The 25649-nt window shown below is 33.4% G+C and overlaps 1 protein-coding gene across 1 annotated transcript in view; it reads left to right on the forward strand.

Annotated features, from left to right (window-relative positions):
• The window catches only part of LOC124357049 (lysosomal-trafficking regulator), a 115705-nt gene extending 96875 nt beyond the window's left edge, over positions 1-18830 (forward strand). Inside the window, exons 45-49 of the mRNA XM_046808445.1 lie at positions 273-502; positions 2999-3200; positions 3489-3706; positions 8083-8154; positions 18486-18830. Of these exons, the coding sequence (XP_046664401.1) occupies positions 273-502; positions 2999-3200; positions 3489-3706; positions 8083-8154; positions 18486-18618 (855 nt within the window). The 3' untranslated portion in view covers positions 18619-18830. The remainder of the gene's footprint in view (positions 1-272; positions 503-2998; positions 3201-3488; positions 3707-8082; positions 8155-18485) is intronic.
• The last annotated feature ends 6819 nt before the right edge of the window (positions 18831-25649 follow it).

The following is a 25649-nucleotide window of genomic DNA, read 5'->3' on the forward strand; positions in this document are numbered from 1 at the left end:
TTAACACATCTTGACTGAAGATGGCTCAAGAAGAGTAGTCTGAAATATGGCTGAAATATCAAGATTTGGTTGTGTTGACAATGTTTTCTTTTAATAGTTCTTGAAATAAATTCATAATTAGTGTTCTGTGTTATCACTGTTTTAATTTCAAGAAAAAAATGTATTGATGAATATCATCATTTCATACGTATCATTTCAAGAAGAAATGAAAAAAAACCTTGAAATTAAGTGTAATAATATTTTAAATCCTTATGAAGTAGTTTGGATTGTAGGAGAAAACACTGAGCCTGGTGGCAGCAGGAGGTACTTGTGTGCTGGGTGCTGCCCTCGTCTCCTGGGGACATCCGGACGGGATCATACGTGCCAAACTGAAAAAGGAACAGCCTCCGTATCCAGCCATCCGACCCCCCCGGTGTGGAGGTCCTGTCACTCAGTGTGTTAGCGTGCCAGACTGCAGCCAACTTTGGCTCGGCTATGCCACCGGCAAGATACTAGTTTACAGGTGCTTATCTTACTGTTTTTCTGTTTGAAAGAATGTGACCATGGGTTCAATATAATCCAACTGTTGAAAATTAAAAAAAAAAAATATGGTAGTCTCACAGGAATTTGAATAATAATTCATATTAAATGATTGTTTGTGTATTGTGTATGCGGGTGTTCATATGTGTGTATATAAACTAGAATATTTTACCTTGGGTAAATTTAACAAAAAATTAAATGCAAGGGTTGGCCTATCTCTTTTTATTAACCGTATATGTCTGTATATAATTTTTGCTTAAAAATTAATAGTAAAAAATTACTGAACTGATTAAAACCAAATTTTAATTTGTATTAATATTTAATTTAATTTATTCTACCAAAGAAAATTATGTGGAGTTTGTTTCCAAATGGTGGCCATTTAAAAATTTTTAAATCAGGTTACAAGAAAACGAATGTGTTGACAAAAAACCTAAGAGTTTATAATGCAAATTAAAAAAAAAAACTTACGTAATGATAAATCAGATATGTACCCACCAGTTCTGAATATAATATATCCTCTCCCAAAACATTAGAAATGTAGTACTAAAAGCTTAAGAGGTTGTGAACAAAATTGTTGTGTAAACAAGTTGCGTTAACACAAGATTTTTGACTTTAATATAGTTACAGAATATATTGATTAGCGGATTAACCAGGACCTCTCTTTAATTTTAAACGGTTCTTAAAAAAATTAATTCGAGTAGTCTCAAGCAACATCAAATCTTTCATTCTGTTTTAAATCAACCTGTGTTAAATGTCTAGTATTATTAGTAAAATAGCCCAATAAAGGTAAAAAATATTTGATCATCATAAAAAGTCATCAAGAAGTAGTTTAGCTTGCTGGTCATCAGCAAAAAAGTTTAACTTTGTAATGCAGAATGCAAATTTCCTGTGTTAAGGAATTGCTAATTGTTAAATTTCAATTCTGCTTTCAAATATTTCAAGACATCAATAATCAATGTTGGGTTAATCTCACTAGCAAATTAATGTGTTTGGCATAGACTTAGTCTTGACGACCAAGCAAATGAATTATTACAATTTGTGGGCTGTTAATTTATATTAAAACTTGACGATTTGAATCTTAAACATTTTTTAAAGATTTTTTTTAATGAGCAAAGCCCAAATTTATAATCTAATATACGCCAAAGCTACAAAAAGCAAAAAAAGAAGAAGAAAGTTCAAGTTAACTATCACTATATGAATAAGATTGTTATAAGATCACTTCTTTGCCTTTGAACCCAGTGGTTATACTTAAATTTGGCAAAAACCATATTGCTGTTATTAGCTGCAAGAGTGACTGTAGTCATGCATCATTATTTTTATATTCGTGGGTGAATGGCAAAGTCATGTCATGAGGTAATAGGTCTGATAAGCGAAACTCATTTCTTGCATCTGGTCAAAGACGATACAGTGAATTTTATTTTAGATTATGACTGTCCACTTGTACCTATGTGCTGCCAAGGGCTATATTGAAATTGTGAGGGCAAGATCTGAAGTACTCAGCAGATCCTTGTGATAATCATATTGTGTATCTTAAATACTTCAAATTCACAGATGTTGAATGTCAGTTGTTCAAAGATGGAGTTTTCAAAAGGTCGTAGCATCCAAACGCAGTAGAAATGACAAGATTATAGTCCATTGTATTAAATCAATCTTGTTTCAGCCTGAAAGCCCTAGCAGTTTTCCTGTCGATTCTGGGCTTACTGCTAAAATACTTCCACAAATGCCAGTACATGAGCTTCTATCTATAAATCCCTTGATAAGGAGTTTTTTAATGTGACTCTGGTTAGGTAGCTGACTGACCCTATCATTTCCTTCCAGATTCATTCAATCTAGACCTGAGGTTAACAGTTATAACGGTCTTAAACGATTAAATTAAACACATTTAAAATAGAAACAGGATAAAATAATTTAAATTAAACAACATTTTTAAAAAGATCATAATCCCAGTAAATAGTTGTCATCTTGGATTTGCTCTGTACAATGTGTGACGAGCAGGAGGAATCTGTTGAACACCTGCTCTTTGACTGCCCTGTAATAGCAAGGGAGCGGTACTCCATCTTTGATAGTTTGGACAAGGGTGGCGTTCCCCAGGAGGACCTGATCGGTTGTTTTCGGCAGTTCTACAAACTGCCGACACCATAAACTGGTCGGCCTCATGGTATGCCTCTGGGGTGCGCAAAAGGCCCTTGAGGCAATAGAAGAAGAAGAAATAGTTGTCCATGTGCTTTATTGTATACTCTATTATTTTGTTTAAAGTTAATTACTTAAAAGTAACAAGCATCACCAAATGTAAAAAGGTATCCTTAAAAATGATATCTACTACTGTTATTTTCACACAGCAAGTATCTTTAATTTTTTTATATTAGCAATTACATACTTAATTTATTACTGTGTTATGATTTTGACATACTAGGAACGTATATTTTTTAGACAGTTGTGACCTATTAAATAGCAATGGACTAAAAATTATATCTGGTAGGTACAAGTTCAAGCCGAGCAAAGGAACGCTGGAGTTCAGTCCTGAGCCAATAGAGTTGCTGGGACACAATACAGCCATTCTGTCTCTCACACTTTGTCGAGCGTACAGTGTCGCGCTTAGTGGGTCTAGGGACGGCTCAGCTATACTGTGGGACCTGAACCGTCTCTCCTATGTGCGCTCTCTGCCCAACATCAGCCTACCGGTACGTACAACAATGCAGTGCTGCTGCCTAATTTAGTTTTAATTGTTCTGAAGTAATGTAATAACTATATTTGTATTTACAATAATTTCGCCTGTTATACATTCAATTTGAATGTTTGTATATAGTCATGTTAGAATGTTCAAACGTAACTGTATCACAATGTTGATGCCGACAATCATGGTTTGATGATCATGATATGATCATTATAAGGAAAATGCGGAGTTTCTTAATCTTTATAATAACTGTTCTACAATCCAATTTTCAATGAGTGGGCATGACTGTGGACAGGTGAGCCTGACGTGTGTGAGTGAGGTGTCCGGAGACTTGGTGACGGTAGGCAATGATGTGGACAGTGGCAGTTCCACCGTGCGACTCCACACAATCAACATGGCACTGGTGGGTAGTGTCACCACTCGGGAGCAGATTACAGCTGTGTGCTTCTCCACTGCACCAGAGGGCGTATCTATCAACGTGATTGCTACCGGCATGTCCAACGGTGTCATCAGGTCAGTTAGTACTAGGTCTAGTATCGCCAAAGATAAATAATAATCCATACAAGACACCTATGTGAATTTGCAGAATATTTCCAATATTACAATCTGATTTTCGGGTGAAAAAAACATCTGCATGGCTCATATAGATCTGTTAAATGACATGTTGGGTGCTGGAAGTGAAAAGAACTGATATAGTCTCTGATAAATAGACTGTTTGAACTTTTGACTTGGTGTGGCATGAAGTATTCTTGAAAAAAACTGTAGTCTGGTTTTAATGATATTTTGTGGCCTATTTAGTATATGATTGAAGTATCTGAAATATTATACAACAGGTAAATAAAATAACCAGATTGTTCACTAGAAAAAGAGGTATTCCACAGGGCACTTGTCTTGTGTCTTGTACCAATTATGTACACTTAATTACTTCTAATGTTCTATTTTATCCACTAGTTACTCACAGAATTACACTACCCAGTTAAATCCATATAATTCTTAAATGTATAATTTTTCTGAGTATTATGAAAATGTGAGCAGGATTGTTCAATTGAATCAGGACTCGCTTATATTTCTCTATGCAGACAAATAACATACAGTACCCTGAAAAGATAGAAAAATAAGTGGATTATCATACAAGTGTATTACAAGTAATTTTTAATTAATGCAAAGCTTTTAATCATTGAGGTTGAATAAAATTTCATTTCTATCCACAAAGATATCTCAAAAAATGAAATGACTTTCAGACTTGAAATTTTGCATGAAGCTTCATTTCTATATGAGTAACACTGAGTTTGATGATCGTGCATGTCACTCCATGATCTAAACATACTTGGCTTATGGTCTGGAACACCTCACTCAAGAAACTAAATTTTATAAGCAACTAGTTTCATGGGGAAGGTCTAAGAATTATCCCATCAAAAACAAGTTAAATAACATTCACTAGAAAAAGGAAATTCCAGCTTGTGCAACCTGTTCTCGAATGTACTTGAAAAAACATTCCGATATAGTCAAGTATCGAGGAGTAGATCTAGATAAAAGGTTAACATGGAATCCAAAGCGACTAAGGCTCTTGGGAACCTGTAAGAGACTCTTTGTACTTAAATGAGGACTGAAACCCAAAATGATACATTGGATATGCAAAGCCCTTATGAAACCAATGGTGAGTCTTCAAAAGTTAGCTTGCTTAAGCATCACCGGAGCAATGACCTCCTGTCTTACTTTGGTACTTGAAGCAGTTCTGGCATACATTCCTCTGCAATGAAACTGCAATTAAGCTTCTGAGTAAAAAGGTGATTACGCATACTTCCTCAGAAGAACACATGGTAATACGCAGGAATTCCCTGAGAGTGAAATGATAACCTACATATCAAAGAGTATGGTTAAGAATTACTCCTTTGAAAAACCATATCTAGTCTCTATTGAAGATAATAAGTAAATGGATTAATAAGGAGGCCTACCCTACTAAGTGTCCAGAAGTATTATACAGATAGATCGCATCTTGATTCTAGCACAGGGTTTGGTATACGAGAATATACTCGTATATGGAACAGGAGTAAATTTAGCAGTGCCCCTGGTAAAACATGTCATGGTCTTCTAAACAGAAGTCATGGCAATAGAATCATGCACCAGTAGATTCATACAAATGAGCCCAAAAGGAGCAGGATACTCAATACTTTCAGAGAGTAAGATAGCATTAAAGGGACTTGATGCCTGCTCCTTTGACTCAAAAGCTGTATGGGAATGTAAGAATGTACTAGCGGAACTGGCAAAGAGGAACAAAGTTACAGTTGATTGGGTGCCGGGCCACAAAGACATTCAGGGAAATAAAAAAGCAGATACCCTCACCAAAATAGGTACAGAAACCCTTCGGGTATGGCCAGGAGCCAAGCTGTGGATTAGCTTTCTCCTACAGCAAAGCTCTAGTAAAAGATTGGAAAAAAGAGGATTAGATCCTTAACCTGGAGAAGGGCCTCTGGATATAGACTATCTGAAATGTTTATCCATCCTTATGAAAAAGGGTGGTTAGCTCTCCTTAAACAAATTAAGGAGGATATACTACTGATATTAGGGATTTTGACAGGACATAGCCCTCTTAGGACATATTTTATGAAGGTGGGTCTAATCCAGACTGATGAATGCAGACTCGGCAGAGAAGCAGAAGAATCAGCGGAACGTATGTGGTTTAACTGTTCTGCCATATGTAAAATTAAGAAAATATTCCAAGGGGTGTATCTTCTCAGCCCTAAGATTATCAGAGAACAGAGATCCCTCAAATCTGATAAGCTTCTCAGATTCTGATGGCCTAAACTCTAAATAATGGAAGCGCAAAGGTCCTTTTAGGACTACGTGCGCAGATTCTTACCTCTTTCCCCCCAGACAAAAATAAGTCACTCCATGGGATTTGGCTGAGCATTAATGAATATTTTTACATTGGTCTTATGGATAACCATGATTTGGCAATGAGAAAATAGCAGGATAAATAAATCTGTATACAAACTTCACACAATCATGTGATTTGAACATGTTACATTTTATTCACATAGTAAAACCAAAAACCTAATAGAGTAGAAAGTCAATGTTTAAAGTTAGTGGCAAGATTTAATTTCAGCTTATCCGTGCGTTGCAGCACCCTCGCTTGCTTACTAGGCTTTTATTATTTGAATATTGCTATAAAACCTAACTTAACCTGAACAAATATTTGAAATTATCATGTGGCAAGATATCTTGAGAAAGATTTAATCTGTGGATTTGTAATGATGTTGCATGAAACTTCATTTCTACACGGGCAAGAATGTGTTCTATGATGTTGCATGCCTAACTATGGAATTTGGCTGAGCATAATTAATGAACTAATATTTGAATTTATTATGTGGCAAAATGAAAGATCTAACCCTTTCAGAAGTAATGATGTAGTGGTACGTCACCACCAGCACTTCTCACAGGAATAATATCAATACATAAAAATACATCTAGGAGTATTTTTTTCAAAATTTATATTAAAACAAGTTTATTGAATTACAACATTAATATTTGTAATATAAATTTTGTTGATTGTCTTAAAATGGCACACAATGTAAAAACCAAAATGTTCAGAAGTGTTTCTTGGTGTGAAATACTGAGAAACACAGATACGCACAGAGGGCAACATTGTTGTCTGGACACTTGTAGTGTCTCTTTACGTTTTTTTTTCTCTTTATTATTTGTGTTAGAATTCAGATAGCATCATTTCTGGACTATCCAATTTTGTCCCTCACGATTTGAGAATGGACATGGAAATTGGTAGTCTGTCAGGTGCAGAGGGTGCTTGTCGCTGATTGGTGCTATTACAGTTGGAATGGTCTCTTTTTCTTGGTGGGTTTCAAAAATCTGTCTGATGAGGTTCATTTGAACTCCAGTACCAAATTTACGAAACATGAGGTTGGAGATCTGTGATGTCGTAGTAATAAATATTCGGAATTGCAAAGTTTACTTGTAAATTTAATTACAGAAAATAAAACCTACACTCACCACTTTTAGATGTTAAAATAAAATTAAGACTTGCCATTTTGCTGCCAAAATAGAGTAACAGTTAACTAAAATTATTATTGACGTTCCTAAACCAAAGACTTTAATAAACTAGTAAAGTTGGTAACGACATTTATTCAATAAAACTTTGAAACACAACACACATTACTAAAGATTGCAATGGCAATCATTGCCAACATACACTCAGCTGTTTATATATCTATCTCGATTCTGCCAATATACGCTCAGTTGACTAACAATGCTGTTGTTTGTATATCTCTCTCTATTCATTCTACAACTCAGGGATTACTGAATTACACATTAAAACACTAAGTTTGGGATTTTATCCCAATAATAACGTACCTACATCAAAATTTTATCTTAGGGAATGGGCCTGGTGGTTCCAATATTATGATGTATATTAAAATGTCATATTATTGTATATAGTTTGTATACAAATCTATTTACTCACCATTTTCTCATTACCATAATGGTTACCTATACGACAAATGTAAAAATGTCCACTAAAGCACAGCCAAATCCCATGGAGTGGTATGTACGATCATCGATATAGAAATTTCGTTTCGTGCAAAATTTCAGAAATATAGTCACTTTGTTCTCAAGATATCATGGGGACAGACAGACAGAAATGAAATTTTTCCAGTCCCTCGAGTCATAGGCTTTGTTAATCCTCAGCCAATTATTTTAGTACTTTTAAACCTATGTAATGGATAAAATACTATTATGACCTGTTGAGAATTGGAAAAAGTCATACAATTCAAACAAGAAATAAAGTGCATTTAAATAAATACCTATTTTTATATGGTTGTGATGTAATAATATGTGAAAACTTGTTAATCTTTGGTTCTAAAGCGGATTTGTCACAGATTGTGGAGTACCTTGGACCTGTCAGCTGTGGGAGAGATAGTTGCTAATTCCATGGACAATCCTGTCATCGGGTAAGTTGGAGATACTGTGTACACATTAATCATATACCTTTCAGTGAGTTACATTTTTCAACCATTATCAACTGTTAGGATAGAGAAAGATCCTAATTTGTAGCTTGCTAGGCATTCCAATACATTACTAGGATTATCCCAAAATTACTGAAAACAATCATGGGTTCTTCAACACTTAATCTGAAGTAACTACATGAACTTAAATAAATAAAAATGCTAAAACACGTTTGACCCTAAATGACATCCAAAAACTCTTAATTCTTAATATAAACTTCAGATGTTCCTATAATTTTCATGAAAAGGATTATGACGGTTTAGTTACTCACTATTGAGTTCAAAACATTTAAATTCCTGATCATTAAACATTGCAGATATTTATCAATTCATTTACTAATCCATTTATTTAATCCAAAACATTTTGACAAATTCCAAACCACTAAATGTTCACCCCAGCGACCAAAGAATAACACAGAAAGGACAAGTGCGCAGAAGACTGCAGACTGAACAAAGATGGCAGCTGTAGAGCACGAGTCATGCCAATCCTCGTGCCGCGCCTGTTGCCATACACCCAGTGTTAAGGGGTAATTACCCCTTTTGGGGTAAAATTAGGCATATTGAAATATAAGATATTAACTTGTAATGACTCATTTCATACGCCCATCTCACATTCATTTCAATACTTAGGCCTAATTTAATTTAGAAATTTGTTAGTAATAATAATTAAGGAATAATTATTTATAATTGTCTCAAATTTTTAATACAAAAACAATAATAAATTACAAAATTAAATATATCAAAATTAATCAAAATTCACCTTATTACATATAAAAACTCAAAAGTTATAAAGTGAACTAAAGTCAGTGATACAGTGTGCAGGGATGATTGTTGAAGAGTGAAGAGAGAGATATTTGAAAGGTGAAGAGGAGAGAGGGATCTGGAAGAAGTGAAGCAAGATTATTATTTTAAATAAAGAAAAACTGGTTACATTTATTCAGCAGTATTTGAAAGGTTACTTTATTAAATTCTTATTATCACTGAAGTACAAAGAAGCAGAAGACAGACATTGGGTGAGAAAATTCTTTTTAAGTTTAATAGTGATTCATTGGAAGAACATAAAACCCAGGAACATTCGATTTGACTAATAATTCAAAATTAATATAATTAAAATTTAACAAAATTATTTTTCAAAATTACAATATCTTTTATAAAAAAAATACCCAATATTTCTATTTCATTAAGCCAGCACGACCACCCTGCCTAAAAATTAAGAATTGTATTTAAAAATTTACCATTATTGTATCCTCCATCTTGTTTCAAAATTCAAACTTGTATGTCAATTAATTTATCATCATTAAAGTTCACATTTATATCATACTGAGTTATTTGTTATTTCTAACTATAATCAGAATACAAATGTTTAACTATTTATTTAAAGTGTATAATAGTAGTAGGATATTACAAAATTGGCGTCCAACGTAGTGGCTTAATGAAATATTTATAATCTTTGATTTGAGACAATTTTCTAGATCGTAACAATAGCCTAGACATAAGTACTGTACGTAGTTAGTTGTCATTTATTCATATTGTCTGTCAATAGGGCTATAGGTTATTTAATAACTCACTATATAAACATTTAATTAACAATACATTAGTCCTGTAATATTATTCTATCTTTTATCGCAATTAATGTCCCGTGATTTTAATTTAAGATACCCTAAACGGTACCCATTCCCAACAGATAATATGGAAAATAACCAAGTGCTAAACGTAAACAAAGACGCCATTAATCCCGGTATCGAAGACGAAAGCGAACAGAGAGAAGAAGCAGAACAAACTCCCACAATTCCTCGCGCTAACCAAGTCAACATTCTCACAGCGGTCGACAACCAATCACGGATGAATGAAAACAGTGCTACCAACACCTACGCGGCAATTTCCCTGATTCCCTGCAGAGACGTGAAGATGGAGCTACTGCGCCTCCCACACTAAACGTTGTAGTTGAACATTCTCATTATACTCAATCAGTTGATGCCATTGGCAGTGACAGGTCAAATAAACAAACCGCTGACGAATTCCCAATCGACAGCTCTTCATGCTATCATGAACGGTTTTTTAAAACAACTTAATGAAAAATTTGATTAACACTAAATCTGAGTTAAACGAAAAACCTAAACGCAAAAATAAACGAAATAAGTGATTGTATTTCTAAAACTAAAATCGAAACTTAGCTATGAAATCAAATCTTGTAGGGAGACACTCGAGACACAAATTAATGAACTGCGGGATAATCAAACTGAATTCCGTAATGAATTGAACGCTATAAGGGACAATCAAGATCAATTCCGTGAAAAAATAGACCTGAAAATTAAAGAATCCACTGACAGCATTAGAGGAGAAATTAAATCATAGTTTTGAAGAACATAAGGCATTTGTAAACCAACAGATGAATAACCAACAGTTCAAGATATTAGAATCGGTACAAAACAAAAATCAAACTCTAGAAAATAAAATTGCTTTTGAAATAAAAAAATGCTATAGACCAAGTACGACATGAAAACGCGGAAACAAATAAAATACAAATCAATACCATTATAAATGAAATTCAACCACAAATCCAAAACAATCATGATAGAATAAACAATCTAGCCGAGTGTATTAATAAATATGAATGTGAATTAGAAAATATAAAATCTAAATCTCAAAATTGAGACGAAACCATGTGAACCACTGCAAGTCATTTGTATCGGAGGAGATTCTGTAGACAGACAAGTGCCAAAATTCAACGGACGTTCTACCAGTCCAATGGAATTTTTTACAAAAAATTAGAAGGTATTACGAAAAAAATATAGGTCGTGTGCAACTCACACACACATCTAACACTGAACATCTCATTGACATATTAGAAAGTAGTCTCGAAGGTCACGCGTCACGATGGTTCCAATTAATTATAAAACACGATATTAAAAGCTGGGAGGATTTTGCACAAGAATTTACTACGAAATATTGGAGTCGTGATGTGCAACGCGGCATACGTGCAAAAATAGAATCAGAAACATTACAAGAATAATGGAACATTGACTCGTGCTGAATACTTCACCGAGCGTGTTATCACACTACAATCGATTTACCCCACCAATAACCGAAGAAGAAATCGTCACCATTTTATCGGAACGGTTTGAACAAATTATTCAGGACAGCCGGAGCGTTCAAAACATTAACACAATTAAAGAGTTCGAACGATTACTACACACGAGAAGACATCCGAGACGGCCCAAAACGGAACAAACATATATTTCATCCCCAAAATCACAATTCATCTGGTTATAAGCCAATACACCAGAAACCTCACCAATCCCCAGCCACACCACATAATAACATTGAACAAAGAGCATATCAGCCAAGGAATCAATATCACGGACAAAATCAACATTATAATGATCGAAACCAACATAACAAGAACTATTTACCACCCATACAACAGTCGTAATGATAATGAATTCAAGAGTAAGACACAACCATACAAAGACCACTACCAAAATCGACAGAATACCCATTACTACCAGGAAACGACAGACATCACCCCACCACAGAACAGGCACAAGTATGCACTATCGTGCGGCAGGGAGAAAATGCTCGAAATCCACCTTCTAGTACCGGCAACGACCGCAGCGAAGACGTTCCAGCGGCGGGAAACGGCTGCGCGCTGTAGAACGGAACCGAGGAAACATCGCACCAGAAATAAAATACGAAACTACAGCGCTAGAAAATAACGACCTCGGATATTTAAATCAGAATTATTCTTCAAACTATAACCCTAGTAGTGAATTTCAAGTTAACAACATAATATGTGATAAAGATTTCCTTTTTGATGAAAAAATAGAACACCCACTAATAAATAATCCTATACAAATAAGATGTCCAGAAATTAACATCAGAATTAATAATGTAGAAACTAATGCCTTAATTGATTCCGGATCATCTATTACTTGTTTGTCAGAGTCTTGGTTTATGGACAACCAACAATCATTAAAGCCATTTGAAGAACTGCCCCTAGCCAATACTACCATTAAAACTGCTATTGGAAACATTTCAAAACGAATCAACAGAGTAATATATGTACCTGTCACAGTAGCTGACGAGACTACTCACATACAATTCCTTATAGTACCGCATCTTGTCAAACCAGTGATTTTAGGAATGGATATGCTAGTATTATGGAAAGCAGAGCTAAACTTGAATAATAATACAATAAATATGAAAATAAACAATACAAATGTTATAATGAAGTTTGTAATGGCAATAAATGAAGGGCCAACTTATGTGAAATCACCACTCAACAAGGCGTTATGCTTATGGAAGATTTTTAATGACTCAATGTCAACATTTAATGAGTATGGCACTATGAAACAATGGGAAGATAACAAGATTAATAATGAGAATAATGATTACATTGATGCACAACACAATATATCATCCAAAGATAATATGTCGGTGGAAGATATAATGAAAACTCTAATCCCTAATAACTACATAAAATGAAGAACAAAAACAATGTTTGATCAATCTACTATACCGATATAGGGACGTTTTTCTCAGACAAACCCGGATGTTGCACTAAATATGAACACGAATTAAATATAGAAAATCCTAAAAAATTTTAAATCATTAACCTATCCAGTACCTCAAGCATACCAAGACGCTGTACAAGTTGAGATTCAACGCATGGAGAACCTTAACATAATCTAGAGAAGCAAAAGTACCTACGTAAATGCTATCATCCCAGTAATAAAAAAGTCTGGAGAAATTCGATTGTGTTTAGATGCCCGCAAAGTAAACGCCATAATTAAACCAGATTTCAAATGTAACCGCGCAGCGTTAGCGAAATTCTGAGTAAATGTAGAAACGCAAAATTTATAAGCAGTGTAGACTTAACGGCTTCATATTGGCAAATCCCACTTACTAAAAATTCGCGTCAATACACCGCATTTCCAATTTAGAGGCAAGAACCTACCAGTACAAAGTCACACCATTTGGAATTTCTACCTCCCAAGCTGCACTAGTAAGAGCTCTTGATAACGTGTTTGATGATGAGATGGAAGCTTTCACAGCAATTTACGTTGAATGACATATGTATCATTTCCCCCGATTTCAATACACATCTACAACACCTAGAATACATATTCAAAAAGCTAGCTGAAGCCAACATGACAATAAACTTTGAAAAATCTCAATTCTGTAAAGATTCTGTACCATTCCTAGGTTTTACTCTAACAAATGAAGGTCTTCGTTTGGATAACAGTAAGATTGATCCAATTCTAAACTTCCCAACTCCCAGAAGTCGTACACAATTAAAAGCATTCCTCGGATGTATAAATTATTACAATAAAATTTATTCATAAATTCTCTGAAACAGTCCAGCCACTATTACGGCTAACGTCAAGGAAGGTTAAATTTAATTGGACTAGAGATGATGATACAACATTAATTAAACAGCTGTTCATAAAAACTAACACTCTAACACACCCGATCCATCCAAAGAATTCTACTTACAAACCGATGCGTCTGAATTTGCAATTGGCGGACATCTATATCAAATAAAAGAAAATAACGAAAAAAGCCGCAATTATGTTCATATCACGCACATTACAACCAGCAGCAGAAACAGCGTTTCACCACAACCGAAAAGGAATTATTGGCTATAATCCACTGCCTACAGAAGTGTCGATACATTGTTATGGGGGTTAAGTTAACAGTAATTACAGATAACCACGCCTTAACCTTTTTGAAAACCTGCCGTTTGCTAAACAATAGATTAGCAAGATGGATATTGGCTATAAGAGTACGACTTTAAAATAATCCATTGCAAAGGGACGGGACAACATTACTGCTGACACTCTCAGTCGTATATCCCCACAACACATGTCAAGCGATGCAAACAACCTCACTGAGTTATCTATTCATTACATCGAGAGAATTCCCGACCAACATCTACAAGATTCAACTCCGAAACTTACCTCAGCTTCAACATCAAGACCCTAAACTACAACCACTTATAGGAAAATCTTACAGTCACCTATGGAAACAAATGAATTTCAACAATTATATACTAATTATCGTTTATATGACAACACTTTACTACAAAAATTTAAGGGCAAATGGCTTATAGTCATCCCAGAATCAGTAATTAAACCACTAATACTAGAATGCCATCTCTATTATCTACACTGCGGTGCAAAAAAAATGTATCCTGTTACTGCGTGAAAATTTTATTTTCAAGAATATGCATCGAACAATCAGGCAACTGTTATCATCATGTGATAAATGTCAGCGCTGCAAAATCAACAACCATCCACTCAACAGTCAAGCCAAAGGAGTTAAATGCAGAGAGAAGAATGACCAGTTAGCAGTTGACATCATAGGTCCCTTACCGACTAGTGTAGGAAATACAAAATACATGTTAATTGTTATTGACATATTTACCAAATTCGTTAAACTTTATCCACTGCAAAGAGCAACAACCAGAAGTTAATATTACATAAATTATTTCACCATCACTTTCCTAATTAACGGTTTTCCTAAACGAATTCAATCAGATAACGGAACCCCAATTTAAAAGTAACGAATGGATCAGGAAATTTGAATCCCACAGCATACAATTAATATACAGTCCAGTGTATCACCCAGTTTTAATTTGGCAGAACGGCCAATTAGAGAAATAAAGCGCTGTCTCAGAACATATTGTTCACAGAATCATAAGAGATGGGGTGAAATATGTACCTGTTATAAATGAATGTCTTAATGAAGTTTACCATGAATCAACTGGATTCACACCAAACGAACTACAGTTTTTGGAACAAGAAATATCAGATTTTGGGAAAAATATGTATCAAACCCTCTAGCTGAAGAAGTACCAATCGAACACAAACAACTGATTGCAAGGCGTAAACTTGAAGAAAGTTAGAAAGAAGAGATCTGATAAGATAAAATGAAAAGAGAAAACCAGTTTCTCTCCAAATTAATGACCAAGTATTGGTAAAGTCCCAACACCTTTCTAAAGCTATAGCTGGTGAAACATCAAAATTATTTGAAGTGTACGAAGGACCATTCCATAATTCAAGAAATCCTCGGGAAATCGACCTACCAAATTTCTGATTTATCCCAAGAGCATGTATAATGGACCTTATCATATATCCTCTTTGAAGCCATATAAAAAACTCGGTCAACAACGCTACAGAAGATACTGAAGTTGACGCATTGGAACCTGTGTGAAATTAATACTATTTCCCCAAATAAACAGTGCAACTATACACCCAGTGATATGGACACTTTTAATCAATACTATATATAACATTTTCCTATCAGGAGGGGATAATAATTTGTTAGTGGAAAGTATACCGCTATTCGGTACACAATTCATTAAATGTGTATTTCCAAAAATAAAACTATGTCCTTTGACATTAGAGTTTAATATTTGCCATTGATCTAATGTTTCTCTATTGTTTGTTTATTGTATACTAAGAAACTTGTAACTTTGTTCGTTGGCTTAGCTTAAATACTACCTAACCCTAATGTTAATTTTGTTCTCTTTTTCCCTATTGTTTGTTTGTTAATTTAAATTTATTAAATAGTATGTATGATCATCAATTAATTCACTCATTTAATGTGGTTCATCTTCCTTCTCTTTAAGTATCACACATCTATATGTATCATTTGCTATTCATTCGTCATTGTATCGAAAACCATGTTCATTGATTTCACATGATTTCTGAGGGGATATTGTAATGACTCATTTCATACGCCCATCTCACATTCATTTCAATACTTAAGGCCTAATTTAATTTAGAGAATTTGTTAGTAATAATAATTAAGGAATAATTATTTATAAATTGTCTCAAATTTTAAATACAAACAATAATAAATACAAAATTAAATATATCAAAAATTAATCAAAATTCACCTTATTACATATAAAACTCAAAAGTTATAAAGTGAACTAAAGTCAGTGATACAGTTGTGCAGGGATGATTGTTGAAGAGTGAAGAGAGAGATATTTGAAAGGTGAAGAGGAGAGAGGGATCTGGAAGAAGTGAAGCAAGATTATTATTTTAAATAAAGAAAACTGGTTACATTTATTCAGCAGTATTTGAAAGGTTACTTTATTAAATTCTTATTATCACTGAAAGTACAAAGAAGCAGAAGACAGACATTGGGTGAGAAAATTCTTTTTAAGTTTAATAGTGATTCATTGGAAGAACATAAAACCCAGGAACATTCGATTTGACTAAATAATTCAAAATTAATATAATTAAAATTTAACAAAATTATTTTTCAAAATTACAATATCTTTTATAAAAAAATACCCAATATTTCTATTTCATTAAGCCAGCACGACCACCCTGCCCTAAAAATTAAGAATTGTATTTAAAAAATTTACCATTATTGTATCCTCCATCTTGTGTTTCAAAATTCAAACTTGTATGTCAATTAATTTATCATCATTAAAGTTCACATTTATATCATACTGAGTTATTTGTTATTTCTAACTATAATCAGAATACAAATGTTTAACTATTTATTTAAAGTGTATAATAGTAGTAGGATATTACAAACTCTTGTACACCGGGATGAACATTAAACCAAGAAAAGCTAGCAATTTTGGTAGCTAATGAAGATGACAAAGTTGAACATCTTAAAATTGCCTGTGATGTAATCGAGTACATAGTAGGTTAGAGATGTAAGTTAGATCTGCTTATTTTAGATGTAAGTCATGTAAGTTAGATCACTTACATCTAAAATCATCTGTGAGCAATGTATCAATCTTATGACAAGTGGGCCTAATTCATCCTAGAAACATAGTTGGTTAATTGTAAAACAGAGGTGGACTGATCCAACCATCTCAAAGTGTAACAAAACTCTGCTTGCTTTCTGAATTTACTGTTAATTCTTTCGTTGCAACTGGTTCCATATCTGCAAAAAATATTTGACAAACTAATGGTAAGTGTGCTTAGAAAATGTGTTGGCATCAATTTGTTCCCTGATGAGCATTGCTTTGATCAGGAACTGGAACAAAACCATTTGATTCTGCTGATAAAGGCTGTTTTTAGGACCGTAAGGTGAAATTTTGTAGCCTAATGTGTTTTTTTCACTAGACTCTTTTTTATCCAACAATTTATTTTAACAAACATTTAACTTTACTTTATTTTATCAAGTAGTAATCCTTGTATTGGGTGATATATCTGTATTGTTTGGTACCAAATTTTGTGTATAGTTTCAAATAATTACTTCGTTGACAATACAATTCATATTATTTTACTTTGCTGATATTCATTTCTTATGGAAATCAAACCCTTTACTGTAATTTAATATTACAAAAATGTACTAAAAAACTTAAAAAAGTAATGCTCACCTTTTCAGAAATGCCACAACCGGCAGGTGGTAAATACACTTGGAGCAGCAGGATTTTGTGTTTTCAGAATCCTGTATCTTCAACCTACTGTAAAATTCCAATTAATTGGGCTAATTAAAAAATAAAATATGATCTGTAAAATTCAACCCCTTAGTACAAACTCCCTGTTGCTACAAACTTCATCTCTACCTTAACAATACAAAAATACCTCACAGAACAACTTTTTCAGTTCACAATCCTATATTTAATTTAAAATACAAACTTCTTTGTTGAACTGTTCTTACACTTTAAAATAATTAATAAGTGTTATACTGTCATCATCCTAAAGTAATACTCTTTCATTGAGTGGAAAATCAAAGCAATCAATAATTGTTGAGTATTTTAAACAACAGCATAGTTGAAATACGTGCAATGTAACTTTGAACTGTTTAGGCTTTTTATATCGATCCAAGATATGGAGGACCTGGCTTCGTCTGATAATGTATGTGTGAGTGTACATGCAATGCTCTGTCTGTGTTATTCTGTGGTTGCTGGTTCAACCTTATCTTAATAAATAAGTTATTGCACAATGGTATATCAATGCTGTACAGTTGTGTAATAGACTTTTTATCATTAGTGGTTGTTTCAATAGTATAGAACATAAAGATATCACGATCAGATGTATCACACCCCACCATAAGTAGCTGTTGTTTTGCTTATAAAAATGATAAGCAGTTTAACAAAACTACAAACTAAATGCTATAAAAAAATATATATTATTACTTTAATTTTTGCTTTGCACCTGAATTAGAGTACACCAAAGACCTTTACCCGTGACTACCTTTTAAGTTCTCTGATATTTTTTAAAAGAACAATATGTAAACATTGTAACTATACTTTTACACTTTTACATGTATGACCAAGTTATGTTATTTTGTGATTGTAGATTGACATACTCCCAAGATTCACAACATTTATACGCATCGACTGATGACGGTAATCTGATGATTTGGGAGGGCTCAGCGGCCAAAGGTGGCAGTAAGACTCCTAAGTTCATGAACCTAACAACACTTATTTGATGGTTGGGTGAAGCCTTCAGGGTTGTCCTGACGAGTGCACCAGTTTCTCATCTACTTATCACGCTTGCTGTCAATTTCGTCCAGACATTATTTTTGTAACTGTTTCTATTTATTTTGTATATTGATATTTTTATAGATATGTTTTTATGTCGTAGAACATTTATGTTTTTATATATTACTGATGAAACAGATCTTGATGTAAATTATAAATGTTAATATGTAGTTAGCTCCAGAGGTTGTATAAATAAAAGATTTATTATGGTTATTAGTTATTATTAGAATCCATCCCTGTCATAATGTTTTATTTAGTGTTCTGGAAGATCGAGACTTGTTACTGTCAGAGCATGGTGGATACAGCATATGATCAAGGTAAAGTTCCCAGACTTCGTCTATTCTTAGTGATCCTCCAAATTAGAGTTGTCTTAGTTTTCTGAACTATCCACAGGCTAGAGGTGATAATACTGAATGTTTATACGTAAATGAGACAATATGGTTTGGACTATTTATTTTGCTGAGGTGCAAAATATCAAGCAAATGATATGAACGGTAATCAAGACTCATAAATTTGAAGTTTTGAGACTTCCTCATCACTGCGAATTAAATCCTATTGAATTTTTCTGGAGCCAAGTTAAAGACATGTGGCCATAAAGAACAAAATCTATAACGTTAAACAAATGGATCCAATGCCTGTGAATTGTCTCCAAACACAGACATTTTTCCTGACCTGAAGGATAGTTTTTTCACTCACTAGCATGGCCTAGGGAGTCGATGTTTTCTGGATGACCCATATTGTAACATGACATGGACACTACAAACTACATGTAGTATTAGTGGAATCATGTATATAATCATCAATCACTCATACGAGTATGTTTTCTCCATAAATGCAGCACATTCTCCGATGGGATTTCTGCTGCTCTATTCCCTTCTGTTTGCAGGAAACAAATAACACTCCTTAATACACATTTGGTGGGAGAATCAATAGAGGCAGGCCATGATTATGTGACTCCGCTCAGCGTAAACCGACTACTTGAACTCGGAAGTGACAGTGTTGTAGTAGGGAAGATGCTCGGTCGACTACTGTGTACACCATAGACATGCCACTTGTCTGGCTGTTAGTGTAGATCGGAGATTGAAAAATAAACAGCCTTTGTATATAACCAATTGTTTTTTTTATGTACTTTGCATTTTTTATTTATTCCTTTCAAACCTTTGAATTGTCTTATCTTAAACTTATTAATGGTGGTCTGTTATAACCTCTCTCTATAGCCATGCATGATAAGTCAAATTAAAGATAGTGCACTTCAAATTAGAATACAATTTAAAAATCATAATCCTTACTGCCTAAAACTATAGCAGAATTTTTATATAAAAGATTCTCAATTTCAACTTACTGTACTAAACAACAGATATTCAAAGCCAAACTGATAAAATTGTATTTTCTACTGTCCAATGTTTTTGGTTTTCTACACCAGTACCTAAATAGTCAATTGTCATCAAGACATTTCCTGTTGGTTGATAAGAAGTAACAACTAATAAAAACATTCCAGTTACATGCTTGGAAATCCATTATTTTATTTCCGGCAGTCCCCACGACAACGAAGTAATATGCCAGAGTTTTAATGTAGGCTATATATACTCCATAAATCCAGATAAGGACATGGCAAGTAAGACATTTTTTATTACGTTAATTTTTGTTTGCAGCATTTATATTACATTTTTCGTTTTACATAATAGTTTGTATAATTGATTGGCATATGCATGTGTGTTTTTATTAAATAAGGCTTAAGAAAGGGAAAATTGAAAATAATTTCGCATCCACGTTCAATATTAATATAATTACTATTAGGACACTCAGCGTTCAAAATTAAATATTGATTGTACCATACCAACCTATATTTAAACTGTAATATATTCCACACCTGGTGCAGTATCTTACAATAATAAGAGTGAATGAATAATTTTTTCCGTTTGTACACTATTGATCTCCTGTGTTATATAAATAAAATAACTAAATTATAAATACGTGTTTATGGTATGTGTGTATGCATGTGAGTATGTATGTGTATGTGTACACTGGCTAACGAAAAATATCAAAATAATGTTTTATAAAACCGTTTATCTCCTTTTATTATGTGATAAAAATGTGTACATCCAGTGCAACATTTATACATCCAACTTATATATACCTCATTTCTAAAAATGTAAGAAGGCCTACTCCAAATAAAATTATGGTAAAATTGTTTTAAAATGTTATTATTTTAATCATAGGTCACATCATACCTGTAGCCAAATATCAACCTCAGTGGGGGTATTATTCTCCATAAATTCCACATTCAGTTAACTAAGTGATATATTTAAAATAATTAACACCAATTTTACACATTCTTTGTTTTTGAAGTGGAAATAACAGAAGCAATATATTCGGCCGTACAGACTGTGGCTTTAACTATATAGCAAGGTACAAATGTGTAGTAAAATTATAATCCATTAAGGGCATAAATAGTTTTGCCCTGTGTAACTTATTTCCAAATAGCAAACATTCCACGCATGAATGATTTCAGAAACACACACAATCACAAGGTTTACCTAGTACCACCTAATTTGCGATACATCCATCCTCTCTATCCCACACATGCCACACACGCACACACACAGCCACACAGACACCCACGCACAAACTACCGAGATAGCCTACGTACGTACCCCGGCATTTAGGTTGCCCTGTAAGTAGACTTAAAGAGATTATCAATCCCTGTTCTACCTAATTCTACTAGCCAATTATTAACTATTTTCTTATATGAATAGTAACTGCACGGACCGAGGGATTTCATTTGGTGGGGTAATTTTGAGAAAACAATACCAGCTATATAAAAAGTGTCTGTAAAATTTATAGATTTATTGATTCTTGGTGTTATAATACCCGAGTTAATCTGTGTTCTTGTAACGTATGGGTGGTTGGTTTTTTTGAACATATTTTCTTGATTTTTAAAAATATATAAAATTATTGTTCTTGCATATGACTGAGTTATATTAAAAACCTTGAACTCATTAAATAATAATTCAGATGAGTAACTAGTTGGTTTTTGTAATGCTCCATATGCTTCCCTCCAGCTGGATCCCTCGAACAACAAAGCTGTGTCATCTGCATATGGAAAGATCTGGCCACATAGTAGGTCAATTTTACCAATATTGTTTATATAAATTAGAAACAGAAGTGGTCCTAATGTACTACCTTGAACAACACCATATTCAACCTCTTTGGTTAAACTATGATTGCCTAAAATTGAAACAGCCTGATATCGCTCGCTTGGATAATTTTCAAACCATTCCAAAGTTGTACCTCTAACACCTATACAATCTAGTTTTTTTACTAGTAACTCTCTATTGACTGTGTCAAAAGCTTTGGCTAGATCTATGAAAACTATTAGTGCTTTCTTATTACGCCCAACTGCATCATGAATTTCTTTTGTAAATGAAAATAAGTTATCGTTAAGGTTTTTATCATTCCGAAAACCAAATTGGTTTTGATACAAAACGCCATGATTAATAACGTAATTTTGAAATTGGTTTCTTACACTTTTCTAAAATCTTCGTGAGGACACTTGCAAGAGTGTTAGGCCTGAAACTAATGCACTGATTTTTTGGACCTACTTTGTATATGGAAATGACTTTTCCCGTTTTAAATGCGACCAGATGAATACCTTGCCTAAAACTATAATTATTACGTGTGAAAGTGGAAATTTAAGAACTTGGATGTTTTCTTTTATAAACCAAACTGGTAGGTCGTCCAGCCCAAGGGCGGACCCACCTCGCAAGTCTTGTACTACTTTTACAATATCCTGCTCAGTGACGGGTTCCAACCGAAAGACAGAGTCCACCCTGTGCATGTCGTCGTCCACCACACAGGAGGCGCAGTGCCGGACAGATTAGCTACCACTCCTACATAATACTCATTAAAAGTATTAGCCACATTGATAATGTCTGAGTTCAAAATATTATTCTTGTTCGCTAAAAACTGTTCAATCGAAAAATGATCTTTTTTAGTCACAGTGCCTGTATTTCTTCAATATTTTTCCACAGTAATTTGCTATTGTTTCCCGCTTTACAGATATTCCTCCTGTAGTATTGGCACTTTGCATTTTTAATTGTTTTATTTAAGATATTTCTATAGTTTTTGAAATTTTTAAGTAGCACTGTATTGAATGGTTCCCTTTTGCAACGTTGACTTAATTTATCTCTAAATCTAATCAATTTGATTAAGCTATTTGTGATCCAAGGCTTAATTTTTCGTTTCCTAGCCAAAAAAAATTGAGACTTTTTTATTTTCCATTATGGTCTGAAGTATTTCAACAAGAACAACACAACTTGAATTCACGTCATCTAAACCCGTAACTAAGTTCCAATTCTGCTCAGAAATGCATCTACAGACCAAACCTTTATAAAATTTATCAATATTGTTGTTATTTATATTATTTACAATAGGTACTTCTGTCCAAAGTTTAGTAACGATTAGATAATGATCTGTCATACTTGATTTTATTAAGCCCGATTCAATGCGATCTGTGTTCTTTATATCAACAAAAATGTGGTTGATGCAGCTAAATGAATTTCCCATAACTCTAGTTGGAATATTTATACAACTAACAAAGCCGGCACCGTACAACATATCAAGATAACGTTGTGATAACAAACTTTGATTTTCTTGCAAAATGCAGCAATTGACATCACCAATTAGCCAGTGTATTCGGTCCCTGGGTCTATTGCTGCTATAAAATTCAGGGTCATTAATCGAGATCATTATCTGAGGATGGGCTGCGATACACTGCGAGCTAACTGAGCCGCTCACTGCCAACCGACATATCCACTCTGATACTTGTGGCCCCATGCATACTTACCTCCTCATACTCTACTCGGAAACATTTATCTTGATAAACTAATTAGGTTTGAAGAATCAAATTCGGTCTGTTAAAATTAATATAAAAATAAATATATTTCCAGTATTATTGTAGAGTTTGCCTTGTGCTCTCAAGAAAATGTATCAACGAAATCCAATTTCGGTCATAAAGCGTCTTCTTTTGACTCTTCATTTACTTTCGTTCTAATCAAATTCGATTGCATTATGTGCAAACATTCACGGCTTTGTACAATGAGGTAGTTTTTATAACAGCGTTTAATAGTATTTTCATTGCATTAGATAGTTTATTGATCATTGGTGCAATCTAAATTTCAAATTCATCAATAACTATGCAATCTGCATTACACTACTGATCAAGCACTTTACAATAATTTTCTAAATTTTAAATGTAAACAAATGTTTCTGCCTCTTTGATGAACTTCAGCTGAAAGTATTAACAGCTGTTAAGTATCAGTTCATTTTGTATTACGTATCGTAGCGCAGTCTGCTGGATCCAATGTAAAACACTCCAAAATCAACAACTACTTACAAATGAAAAATTAATTCAAAAAAGGTTTTCCAGTGGACCAAATTGTGAATCTAAACCATTCTCGAATTCCATTGAAAACACACACAAAATTTCATCAAAATCGGTCCAGTCGTTTAGGAGTTCAGTCACATACACAATAAATATATATATATATATATATATATATATATATATATATATATATATATAAATAAAGATACAAAGTAAACTTGAACATATAAATCCTAATGTCTATTAAAAGCTTGAGAAAATTTGTATGTCTCTTTAGTATGAAACAATTATTCATTCATTAATTTTAAATAAAAGTATGCAATGAATGAATAAAACATGACTCACCTCATACTATTAGATCAATGAAGAAAGATGAAACAATTGCAGCCGAAAATAACAAGCACCAAAACAACACAAATAACTGTGTCTGTGACTTGTGAAACCGGAAAGGCAAAAATCCATTCCTAGAAACGGAATGTACATTCAATTCAATTCAATTCAATTCAATTCAACTTTATTCAAGACTCATACAATGTACACATACAGTATAAATACAGAATAGCGTCAACCATTACATTACAATATCCATTTATTGGTTAAATAAATCATTAAATAAAGCAGTTTGCCTCAAAATGTCATTGAAATGATTTTACAATTCTGCTACTATTTACAATATGTCATATCAACTACTAAATTGTTGGATGAACTAAGTTACCTCAAAATATTCTTTAAATGAGTATACTGATTTTTCAATTAAAAATGATTTTAACTTTGTTTTAAATATGCTAATTTGTGAAATTTTTAGAAATGTTTTTGGAAGAAATAACAAGAATTTGGATCCTATAGCAGTGGGTTTTTTATTAAAAAGTTCTAAGTTATGTTTTGGGATTGATGGATAATTTCTATGGCGAGTGTTATAATCATGATTTGCTCCTAATTTAGGTATACTATCTTCATTTGATTTCACAAGCATTATGAGGGGAAAAAACATGTTAGGGGAAAAATGAAAGGAAAGCGAAATAATTTCGCTCTGACTCGCACCTCGTTGTTATTGTTGCACCATGAACGCCACTATTCATTGAAGGAACTAGCAACAAAATAGGGTATCATACTCTTATTTCAAACCAGAACATAACCTAGAAACTGAGACTGATAGAATACTTTCCTGCTGCCTAATGAAAGACTTCATATTCTTTTCCTGACTTTTTATGCTATATGTATGGTCTATTCCATCTTTATTTAATTTCTATACAAATTCTCGACTACTAAACACTGGTTTCAGCTTACATACTCAATAAATTACGATTCATGGCCAAATATATAAAAAATTTTGCTATCAAAATCAAATGCTTTAGACAATTTTAACCTTTTAGATATGATTTGCGACACTCCATTTATATACTGACCCTACATTTGATCAGACACCACAACCTACTTTAAATTAAAGAATTTGACTGATCTCTCAGCCAATTTTGGCTTACTTCCTTAAGATAGACTTTAACTAAGAGATCAAGGGTTCATTCAATTTCTGGAGAGGTCAACAAAAGTTTGTAAATATGTATGGACAGTTTTTCTCTGAAACATATACATACA

The sequence above is a fragment of the Homalodisca vitripennis genome, chromosome 3 (genome assembly GCF_021130785.1).
Source record: "Homalodisca vitripennis isolate AUS2020 chromosome 3, UT_GWSS_2.1, whole genome shotgun sequence".
NCBI lineage: Eukaryota > Metazoa > Arthropoda > Insecta > Hemiptera > Cicadellidae > Homalodisca > Homalodisca vitripennis.